This window comes from Lipotes vexillifer, unplaced genomic scaffold (genome assembly GCF_000442215.2).
Source record: "Lipotes vexillifer unplaced genomic scaffold, Lipotes_vexillifer_v1.1 scaffold911, whole genome shotgun sequence".
Lineage (NCBI taxonomy): Eukaryota > Metazoa > Chordata > Mammalia > Artiodactyla > Lipotidae > Lipotes > Lipotes vexillifer.
In genome coordinates this window covers 1,241,901-1,254,286 of record NW_006781377.1, presented here as the reverse complement: position 1 = coordinate 1,254,286, position 12,386 = coordinate 1,241,901, and the positions used below count along the sequence as shown (strand labels likewise).

The 12,386-nt window shown below is 39.8% G+C and overlaps 1 protein-coding gene across 2 annotated transcripts in view; it reads left to right on the top strand.

The window, feature by feature from the left end:
- PTPRO (protein tyrosine phosphatase receptor type O) overlaps window positions 1-12,386 on the top strand; it is a 240,439-nt gene that overhangs the window by 126,654 nt on the left and 101,399 nt on the right. For both annotated transcript variants that reach the window (XM_007454619.1, XM_007454618.1), the window contains exon 2: window positions 4,825-5,098. In XM_007454619.1, coding sequence (XP_007454681.1) covers window positions 4,825-5,098 — 274 coding nt within the window. The remainder of the gene's footprint in view (window positions 1-4,824; window positions 5,099-12,386) is intronic.

Here is a 12,386-nt window from a genome sequence, read left to right as displayed (position 1 = left end):
ACATCTTTATCCACAGTCTCAAAATCCAGTATACCCTTTATTTTATGTTTGCCTAGAGACAAACAAATGTGTTTTCTTTGGCCAGATTTTAATGATGCTTTTAGACAATGCCTGTACCCTCCCATTTGCTGACTAATCCATCATTCAATCCTCTTAAACTTGACTGCTTCACACATTTATATTACCTGCCTGACATTTGAGTTTTGGACCCCTTTACCGAGTAAGAGGCAAAAGAGATGAGGGCTCTGTCTCATGAAATCATAAAGACAGAAATGGATGTATCTGAGCATGTAAAACACGAAAGGCAGTGTTGGTGTGAATGTGGACTCAGGCACCAAGAGACAACTGACATACTCCACCTGAAAAGATACATTTAAGACCCACATAAAGAAGCCTGGCAGTACACAGCAGCTGGTAAGCATATTCACTCAGCAAGCAGCTTTCAAGAACCTGCTGTATGAGCTTCAGAGCAGTTTCTGGCACCATGCAATAAGCACGATGTAAGTTGATGTTCTTTTTTATAATATTGTCATCTTTGAAATCATTATCATTGCTGTGATTATGGGTCAGACACAATTCTAGGAAGGACAGAGTCACACAAGGCCTGTCTTTCTCTTTACTCCCAAATAGAATATATCCCCAATGTCCTGCACCATTCCTGATACACGCTGGTTGCTCAAAATTTTCTGAAGAATGATAGAATAAATAATGGGAGATTAGGGGGAGGCCATCCTTAGTCTTTGAAATCAACATCCAAATTCTGCTCTGACAGTTTCTGAAAGAAAGAAAGTATCAGGGCTGCTCTGGGACTTTAATCTTCCTGAAGGAACTGAAAGGACAGACTGTCTTGCTGGAAAAGGTTTCCCAGGAGCTGGACAGGAGGCTAAGTGGATGAATTACATAACGTCTGCAGAGAATTATGGCCATTAAGTGCTATATAAGCACCAGACACCATTAATATTACTATCTAAAAGAATTGAGCATCCCATCACTTCTTATGTGGTAACCTTAGCACAGCAGAATTTTCTAAGTGTTCCCTCTAAAATGCCCTCTCTAATAATACTAATCATTGATTGGTTTGCCAGCTGAAGCACTGATAATGTTCTAGAAGCATGTCACACCGGCAGGTCACACGGGCAGATCTGGTGCAGCCAGCTCTTGCTTGAACTCTGGTCAGGTCTTATGTGAACTGTTACAACATCCTTACTGTCTGCTGACCTTAGATGGGCTCAGTCAGCCAATTCCTAACTACACTAGGCTCATCCTTCTAACTATATTGGCCTTTCTAAACTGTGCTCTGTCTAATCATGCCACTTGCCTGCATTAAAACAGTGCATGATTTCTTTTGGCCTAAAAATATCCAGATTCCTTAATAAGGCATAATTTGCACTGGGCTATTTGCTCTCTCTTCTGAGCATCCAAGCACTGTCTACCCTCTCCAGAGCACACTGGAGTCTCTTCCTACTTCTCCAGATGACTTTCCTCACTTTTGTTTCCCTGGGAAACTCCTGAGTATCTTTCAAGCATCCCTTCTAGCCTGAAACCTTCCCTCATATCCATCTGCAGAAGCAGAATGAATTGCTATCTTCTCTACATGTCTATAACATAGACTGTAACTGAGCAATTTTCTGGTATCGACCAGGACCTTTGGCTGCAAATTTTGGAAGTCCGACTTAAACAATTTAAGCTATAAATTGGGGTTTATTCAGTGTGTATCTGTGGTTAGTTCTCTTCCTTGACCCACATCCCAGGGACTCATCCTGCATTTTTCTCCTCCTTAATGCCGTCCGCTCTGTCTCCAATAGCTTTTCTGTACCAGTTCTGGCTTTAGAACAGGTGACAGGCTCCTGGGCTCCCGCTTCCTTGCTGAAGCCAAACACCTAGGCCCCTTTTGCTGTCTCAAGCAACTTACCTCTAGTTCAGGAAAGAGAAATACCAAGGGGCATCAGAACGTGTGGATCCTAGACCTTATTCTGACATCAACTAGCTGTGTGACATTTGCACCATTGTTCTCTCAAGTGTGAAATGAGGGTGTTGGACCAGAGCAATTTCTATATTAAACTTTGTTATGCAAAGGACATTTCAGTGAAAATATTTTTACTGCAGAGTTGAGCAATACCTTTACCAGTCTCAGAAAAAGAAAAAGTTTTAAATAGTTTTCTATCCACCAAATAAATCAGCATTGGCCTTGCCTAAGTTTACCAGATCCATTTTGATTACTTTTTGTTTGTTTGTTTGTTTGTTTTATTTTGTTTTGTTTTGTTTTTTTGCGGTATGCGGGCCTCTCACTGTTGTGGCCTCTCCCGTTGCGGAGCACAGGCTCCGGACGCGCAGGCTCAACGGCCATGGCTCACGGGCCCAGCCGCTCCGCGGCATGTGGGATCTTCCCGGACCGGAGCACGAACCCGTGTCCCCTGTATCGGCAGGCGGACTCTCAACCACTGCGCCACCAGGGAAGCCCTGATTACTTTTAATACTTCCTTTTTGCTCTGCTTCTCAGCAGGGATGACATGCCTGCAACATGCATTCAGAATTTTCTCCTGAATGTAGATTCTAGGAAAAGCTGAAGTGAAGGGGACAGAGAAGAAAAAAATAACACAGATGACATTTCTTTTAGGCTCACTGCCTAGATTGCACTTAGCCTGCTGCCTTATTCTCATTAGTGCCACTGACTGAATCTGATTAGCCCACCCTGATTTATTTTTGGCAACCTGGGAACACATGGGCCAATGCTTATTTTAATGGCTGATACAATCATCCCCAAAGCTGTTGTTAGCATTTGGAAGATGAGTTCCTTTTCCTGGAGGCTTTAACTGTCTACAAGGCATCATGAGACATGAGACATAGATTTCTTAAACACTTTACAAAACTGAGTTAATTTTTTCCTCTTTTCATTACCATAAACACTTCCAGTTTATTGGCTGTTAAAACATAGAGCAAAAAATTCTTAGTAATTGTGTATCTGATGTCTGTAAACTTATTATTTCCTGAGTTAGTGAATCAACTTCTATAATCAATAATGAATAAAAACCAGATTTCAGTGCTATTGGATACTCAACGCTTGGTTTAGCCTCGCGTTCCACCTGATCGCTGGCAATGGAGAATGGGTCACATTTTATGTTTGGTCCCAAAAGTACAGAACTCGGTTTTAGAAATCTGCCCATGTATCTGAGGATGAGAGACAAATGTGGATAAAGGACATTTAAAGAGTCAATCTGTACTGATAGTCCCGGGTTACAGAAATCTTCCCAGGCCTGCCCAGATCACAAACCACCTGGCATATGCCAGGCATTGGTCCTGGAGCTGGAGAAACAGCTAGAAATAAGATGCAGTCTCTGCCCTAGAGGACTTACATTCTAGTGTAATAGGAATAGCGTGAACACAATTAAGTCTACTAAGTGTTAACATAGAATTAAACTTCTTTTAATGGCCAGATAGTCCTTATAAGTACTAGGACCTTTAAAAACCAGACTTCTTAAAAAATGAAATGAGAAGAAAAAACAGTCAGTATGTTTTCAGGTCTATACAGTATCTTTTAAAGGATTGATGTATTGCACACCTGATTTGGTTGCTGACAATATGTGAGGTACCAAAATCAATAAGTAGATTAATCCTAAGAGTAGAATGCTCACATATAATTAATGCAATCGGCAATCCTTTCATTCATTTAACAAACATTTATCAGCTATATCCTGTCTGTCAGACTCGATGTTAGGAAAATAAGTCAAGAGGAGAAGGCAAAGACATGTAGAACAACAGTGGAGCTCAGTCTTGGTACTTATGTACGGTGGTTAAAAGTCCAAACTACAAGTGTGACCTGGAGCAAGTGACTTTATCTTTCTGGCTCTCAGTTTGCACAGTGACAAACTGAGATGGAAATAATAATATCTACCTCGTGAGATAACTCTGAATATTAAATGAGATGATCGTGTTTATAGCCTGCCTAGCTTGGTACCTGGATCCTTGTAAGTCCTTGACAAGTTTCAGCAGTTTTTCTGTCCCACTTTTGTAGAAAAGAAACCTGAGGCTCAGAACAATGAAATAACTTGTCCTGGACACTACATACGCAGAAGGTAAATTGAAAACAGAACGGCAAATGTTAGAAAGTCTATGAGTCTTGTCAAGACCAGAGAACAGAAGAGGACGGATTCTACCCGTGGAGTGTGGGAAAAAATCAGGAAGGAATATTTAAACCAACTATACAAATGACTTTTCAAATACTGTTCATGAGTATTTATCTGGAGACTCGGAGCAAAGTTTTCAGTCCACTAACTGCTGATTTTTCCAGCAACTCCCACCGTTCCTGAGTCTGGTCCTTTCCTCAAAGAGCATCTTAGTTTCTCTTATTAAGGACTGGCTAACCTTTATTGAGGATTATCACAGGTTTCTCAGCCCTGACTATTTTAGTTTCCAAAACTGACAGGTGAGACATCAGAGAGGAAATAACTCCCTTGAAACATTCTTCTAGAATTTTCCTAGGACTATGGCAGGACTGCTCCCTCCAAAGTAAAATAGTGCTTCTTAATTACGCATTTCCATGATGTTTATTTTGTGTTTATTACATGGCACAATCCATGAACCGGAAGCAGCTTTTCAATCAAGAAGAATGCTAAAAGTAAAAAAGCCTGAGAAGATCAATTGCCACAATAGAGTTAATCTCCCTCTTTCTGCTTTTCCTCGTACGCTAAAATACCTATGTAACTCTATTTCACAAAGCAATGCTTATCACAACACTAGTTTTGGGGAAATTATGTCAGTATAATTTTATCGCAAAATAATCTGAAATTTGACCTCCATTTCCTTTTTCTCTCTTTTCTTAAACAGAATGCTACAACATTCCATGTAACTGTCCAAGATGATAATAGCATCGCTGTCTCTTTAGAAGCTTCAGATGTCATGAGCCCATCATCCGTGTATGTGGTGAAGATAACTGGTGAATCAAAAAATTACTTCTTCGAATTTGAGGAATTCAACAGTACTTTGCCTCCTCCCGTTATCTTTAAGGCCAGTTATCACGGCCTGTATTATGTAATCACTCTGGTAGTGGTAAATGGAAATGTGGTTACCAAGCCATCCAGATCAATCACTGTGTTAACAAGTAAGCATCATGTGCAATATTGTTCTCTGTGTCTCTTTGTTGGGTGTATTCCCCTGGGGGTTCTCATGAAAACAGAGCCCAGAATGGCAAGATCAATTGCCTTGAAATCAGGTGACAAGATTCAAAGTTCTGCTTTACCTTAAGAATACAGGCTCTTGCTGAAGATGGATCACGTTTTACTGTAACCTTTTGTTAATCAAAATGTGTTTAAACCAAAAAAAGTCAACCTATTTTGAGATTGAATGACAATTTTAGATTCATGATTGGACAATGTAATTGGCTGCTATATAATTTAATAGTATGATTATAACTAAGTTTTTTTTCTAGAACACATATTCTCATATTAAGCAAATTGCTTTTTGAGGCAATGAATTTATGCTAATATTTAGCTGGCTCAAAATCAAAATTATGGGCTTCCCTGGTGGCACAGTGATTGAGGATCCGCCTGCCGATGCAGGGGACACGGGTTTGTGCCCCGGTCCAGGAAGATCCTACGTGCCGCGGAGCGGCTGCGCCCGTGAGCCATGGCCACTGAGCCTGCGCATCCGGAGCCTGTGCTCCACAACGGGAGAGGCCACAACAGTGAGAGGCCCGCGTACCGCAAAAAAAAAAAATATCAAAATTACATATTTTTAGTTGAGAGAGAGTAAAAGATGTTGTTATTTATCAGTTGCTATTCCTCACCTCACCCTCAAACTAGCCTAGGCTTCCACTGCCCAAGAAAAATACCAAGAAAAAACAAGTCATTAACATTTTAACCTTTAGTAGCACATGTCTTAAGAGGTCATGCTGATATTAGAAATTTTTTAGGAGTGGTTTTAACTACATATAATTTTCACTTTTCTCTCTGCCTTTAATACATAATCTCAAAGTAAAATTCGGCTCTACTATATATGTTGATGTATGGAAGAAAAACTGTTATCTGTAAGATGGTAGAGTTTACCACTAGAGCAAGGCAATGTCTCAGCAAAGTTCTTTTTGCTCTTTGTTCCAGTGGTTGCAATCTTTTTTTTTTTGTTTGTTTGCGACACGCGGGCCTCTCACTGTTGTGGCCTCTCCCATTGTAGAGCACAGGCTCCGGACGCGCAGGCTCAGCAGCCACGGCTCACGGGCCCAGCTGCTCCGCGGCATGTGGGATCTTCCCAGACCGGGGCACGAATCCGTGTCCCCCGCATCGGCAGGCAGACTCTCAACCACTGTGGCAATCTTTTAATTGCCATCTATACGTGATCTTTCTGGCCACAATTAAGGAAAAGGACATCGTGCTATTTTCTGTTGGGATAAAAGGAAAGAGAAACACCAAGAAGCAAGAACTCAGAATCAAGCTAGAGGACATATTTTTAACGTCTGTCAAAAAGTAATTAAAGTTTCCCTTGGCAGAGTTCCAGGATCCATACTGAGTTCTAAAAACTAGGAATGGCACAGACCCAAGACCTTCAAGGTTTATACATATAATAAACAAATCTAGGACCGAGCTGAATTAAAGGAAGGACTTGCCTGGTAAAATGCTGTCTTAAACAAGCTCCAGAAATGGCGAATTAGGAGTTCATAGAATCAGGCAGCAGATCTAGGCGTATAATGCCTATAATGTAACACTTGGAATCAGAAGCTCTGCCTTACTCATCTTCATAATTTCATAAGCATGACCTAACATGACCCTTATGCTTAAATGGTGATCAGTAAATATTAATTCAATTTAGCTGAGCAAGTAACAAGAAAAGGAACCAGGAAAAAAAAGGCTGACACAGAGCAAAATAAAACTAGTGACTGTTGCTGACCCAACACTCATTAGCAGGCACTCAGCCACTCTGGATCAAAGCTGGAGGAGTCGGCCCTTTAGTTAATGGTTCACAAAGAAATGTTTTAAGTAAGTAGATGGTGAAAGATTTCTGGAATATCTTGATGATATTTTAGCATGTGCAGTAAGTTCTACTCAACATGTTTTCAATTTTCTTTCGTGATTTCTTCTTTGATATGTGGACTAGAAATTGTGTTGTTGAATGTCCAAAACTTTGACGATTTTGCAGAGATCTCCTTATTGATTTCTAGGTAACTGTCGTTGTGATCAGAGAACATGCTCTGTGCAATTTCAATGCAGAGAAAGTTGTTGAGATTTGTCTTATGGACCCAAATATGGCCTCTCTTGTGCTTTCTGTGAGCACTTGGTGGGTGAAGTTTCAATAAATGTCAGGTCAGGTTGGTTGTTCAAGTCTTCTATACCCTAATGATTTGCTGTCAGTTTGCTCTAACAATGACTGACAGAGGGAATGGATTTGTCTATTTCTCCTTTCACTTCTTTTAGCTTATGCTTTAGTTCGAAGTTCTGTTGTTACGTTGTTAGGTGCAAATATAATACTTTTAGGATTACCATGTCTTTTTGATGAGCTGACCTTTTTATCTATATACAACTGTCACCCTTTATACCAAATAATATGCCTTGTGTTGAGGTCTATTTTGGCTGATATTAATATAGACATTTTAGTTTTCTTTTGTTAAGTATTTTCATGGTATACCTGTTTCATCTTTTTAATTTTAACCTACTTATATCTTTATATGTAAATGGGTTTCTTGTAAACAGCATAGAGCTGGATCTTGCTTTTTTCCCCAATCCGAAAATCTCTGCCTTTTAATTGGAGTGTTTAGACTAGAACTAGCCAATAAAAATAGAATGTTAACCACATATGTAATATTAAATTTTCTGCTAGACACATTAAGAAACTTTCTGAAAAGGTGAAATTAATTTTAATAACATAGTTTACTTAACCCATTACATTCAAAATATTATTGTTTCAGTATGTCGACTAAAAAAAATATGCACAACCTAAAAGTTGAGTGTTATGTTTTCTTCAGTGGACTTACTGAGGACTTCAAGCCCGGGAGGCAGTGACTCAAGTAACCCTAAGAAAACTGCTCCAAGGAGGTGAAGGGGGAGCTAGGATATATAGGAGTTTTGCAACAAAAGGCAGGTAGTAGGAACAAAAGATTATTGTTAATAAAAAAAAACTAGTTAAGGAATTTAACGCTTTTCTATGTATGGGAAGATGCAAGAGTCTGGGCTCACTGAAATCATTCCTTTGATACGTACTTCAGCTGTCTGGGGCCTATATCCTCTGTTTTCACATCCTGAGTTCCCTCAGGGCTCACCAGCTCACCTTTGGCGGTGGCTGCAATCGCTGATGGCTGGTGACATCCTTTGTTTACTGATAAGGCAGGCAATATTTTATTTCTCAAGTATATAATCAGGATATAAAAATTTACATTTTTTACTCTTAAATATAGTTAAAATAAATAAAATTTAAAATTCAGTTTCTCAGTGACACTAGCCTTATTTTAAGCGCTCAATAGCCATATGTGGCTAGTGGCTACCAATTTAAACAGTACAAGCTTAGATCATTTATATTTAATGCAATTAAGTATATTGTTGAATTTAACTTAAATGTTCCATATTGCTAGGCTGTTCGTGTGAGGAATTGAGTCACTCCAGTCAATAGTTGAGCTCAGTTTAAAGTACTATTAACCTACAGTTCATCACAGACTTCAAATCCTTCTGGTCAATGGTAGGTTGGCAGCAGTGACAGAAGGTGTTTCTCAGTGTTCCAGTTCTACCCTCAGTGTTCAGCAAGTCCTGAACACATGCACCACAGAAGGGATCCATGATTTTGCCTCTCCCTTACCAATGGACTTTTTACTAGTGCTAACTTTGGGGGGGATGGGGGAGGATCTTGGTTCTCCGGGTCCAGCCTCAGGCTTAGGCAGACGTTGTGATGCTAAGTGGGGCATTCTCAGCATTCCTACCCCTTGCTATACACTCACAGAAAAAGTCTACCTTAAACCTGTAGATGGTCTTGGGTTGGAGAGTCTCCTGCCTCTTCCCCATAGTAGCAGAACTCTACCTTCTATCAGTGCGTGAAGATCATGGGTCCAAAGCTGTTTCTGCCGTTGACTCAGGAAAATACATCTTTTACTTTTGCCTGTCCCCCAGAAGGAGGAAGATCTTTGCCAGAGAACTGAGAGTTAAAGAACCTCTCCCCAAGGCATTAAGCGTTTTGCTTTGTATTTTTAAAAAGTCCAGGGAATTAAGTTTTCTCCTTGATCTCTTAATGGGGCTAATTATCACTTGCATCCCTGTGCCCTGGAGGGTAGGAGGGTGGCTCTCTTGCCATCAGTATTTCTCCTGAGCACCTGATGGAGGCCCATGTAAAGGGCTAGAGAGAAGTGGGCTCCATTTGTGCCTGGGAGCCCCACTCATTTTAAACCAGCTCTGTCCTATACTTTTGGACAGAACTTTTGGATGATGAAAATGTTCTATATCTGCATTGTCCAGTACAGTAGCCCCTCATTTTTAATTTTATTTAATTTTGATTCATTCTAAGTTTAATTTAAATAGCCACAGGTGGCTGGTAACTACCTTCTTGGACAGAGCAGTCTAAACTGTTATTTAGAACACACTCCACCTTTCTGGATCAGGAAATGTTTAGTTGCTTTCTTCTTTCCTGCTTTAATGGTGCCCCTTCTTTCTGCCATGCCCTACTAAAGGTAAAACAGTTAATGTGTCCCTTTTCTCCTCAGAGGGGCTTGTCTTTAGAATTTAGTTCATTTGGTTGCCTTGCAATCTTATTTCTCTGATGGACACAAGAAAAATTGTGTCTCATGGATTATTTGACTTTTTCTTCTCACTGTTGGATGTTGGGATGCTGCAGAAAGGGGGACCCCTTCCAGGGCCTGAGAGTGGGCTCTCGTCTAACACTAGGAAATGAATTGTCCGAGGAAACTCATGTGCTGACAAAGCAAGAGACGTAATTGGGAAGGGGCACCTGGCTGGAGAGTGGAAGGCTAAGGGAACCCAAGAGAACTGCTCTGCCACGTGGCTCGCAGTCTCGGGTTTTACGGTGATGCGATTAGCTTCCCGTTGTCTCTGGCCAATCATTCTGACTCACGGTCCTTTCTGGTGGCGCGGGCATCGCTCAGCCAAGATGGATTCCAGCGAGGAGGATTCTGGGAGGTTCGTAGGACATATGGACTGGCATCCCCTCCCTCCTTTTGACCTTCCCTGAATTCTTCCGGTTCGTGGTAGCTTGTTAGTTCCACATTCCTTACCAGGACCTCCTGTTTAAGATAACTCGTGCAAGTGGCTACTATGGTGACTGGCCAGGGCGGGCGGTTTTGGTCAGTGTTTCCCCTAACAGGAGGATAGCATTGGCTTGCAGTTTTCTACATCTTAAGCAGAAGAGGAAATTTGCATTGGTATCTAAAGAGTAAAAATTGATTAATGATGGTTTATTGTCTCTCACCCTCTACTCTATTTTTAAATACTCAATTACACCATCCCAGATTTTTAAAGCAATAATAGGTTGGGAATATAAAAACTGGGGGTTAACGCACAAATATTTCTGTGACATTAGGCATGAGGTGATGGGTTTCAGCTTCCTTCTTTAAAAAAGAGAGTATTAAAATACATGATGACTAAGATTACTTTTGAGCTCTAAAATTAGCATTATTTATCAGTTAACGATGTATTTTTGCCATGTTTATTTTTCTAATGGGAAGCTTTTCTTGGAAGTTTAGGAAACGTTTGTAGGATCTGCTCCCAGAGTTGACACATTGAGGCTAAAAGGGTACATTTGTTACAGTCATTTATTCTGTGTGAGATCTTTGTCTTCATGAAATAAGCAATGACAAAGCAATTGGCCCTGGGTCAGTCCTTTGATATTTCTCTACCGTTGTTCTGAGTCTGGCTGCTCTCAGAGAAAGCTGAGGAACACAGCAAAGGATAAATGCAGCACAAACAGGTCATGTGGCCACAGTTCAAAAGGGTTTCATAACCCTTAGGCTCTGACTTCTGATTAATATTTAATTGGTTGAGAAACTTCAGTATATAATGTGCACATCAGAGAGAAGGAGTAGTTTCTCAACAGATAAAATAATACATGAAAACAATCGCTTAGAAATTTGGGAAATGCTATTTACACACTACTGTCTCCTGTGTTTGCAAAGTCCTAGAGACAGTGGCTGTAAACATGGCAGAATGCACATGGGGACACTCTACAAATATAATATTCCATACAAATTCACCCATGATAATAAAAATAATGCATGAGTTTTTATTTTATGTATTACCTACATTCTTTACGCCATGTCCTAGGTGGCAGAGAAATAAAAATAAAATACCCACACTCAGAGATTGTATATAGTAGTGGAAAAGACAAATAAAACATTACAAATATATAAGTACTGTAAAAGAATTATGTAAGAGACTGCCCAGCCTTCTTAGGGAGCACTGGGAAAAAGAAACAATTATTTAAAAATTAGTGAAAACTTGCCAAATGAATAAAGAATGGAAGATGTCACAATCAGAGTTAAAGGGATTCATAGGTAAAAAGAATGGGGGCATATGTGCATAGCATGGCACACCTGTGAACTTCAAGAGTGAAGGTGGCAAGAACCTGTGATTCCAGAAAATAAAGGGAAAGGTGGCTAGAAAAGTTGGGAGGAGCCTTGAATACTTTACAAAAGAGTTTAGACCTTAACCTCTAAGTGCCGAGGAATGAGGACACATCTTATGCAAAGAAATGACATAATACGATTTGATTGGGGAAATCTCCTTGTAACAGGACTGCAAGCCACAGGATTCTGAATCCTGCATTGGAATGGACAAATTATCACACAGATATTTTGAATAGTGGATAAAAGCATGAACTTTAGAGCCAAAGAAAACTGGAAACCATAATGTAGACGTTGGCAGATTATTACATTCTCTTAGTTTTCTAATTTATAATCTATTCCAGAGGTTAGCAAACTTTTTCTGTAAAGGCCTAGGTAATAAATATTTTATGCCTTGTGGACCATATAATCTATGTTGCAATCATTCAACTCCACTATTTCCGCAGAAAAGCAGCCATAGATGATATGTAAACAAATAAGCATGGCTGTGTTCTTAGGAAACTTTAAAGACACCAGAATTTGAATTTCATATAATTTTCATATGTCATGAAATAGTATTCTTCTGTCGATATTTATCAACCATTTTAAACTGTAAATACCATTCTTAGCTCATAAATCATACAAAAATATGTGGCAGGCCAGATTTGGTTTGCGGGCTATAGATTACTGATTTGGTAGAGGGTGCTATTAAGTAATGTACATTTTTTTGTAATAAAAATTTTTATATAAACTCCTTAACAAAGTGTGTAGCACCTGGTATAAGATCAATAAATATAATTAATACTGATGGCATTAAATAGAAAATTACTCAACAGGTTGGGAGCAAAAGAGAACCAAAAGAGATCAG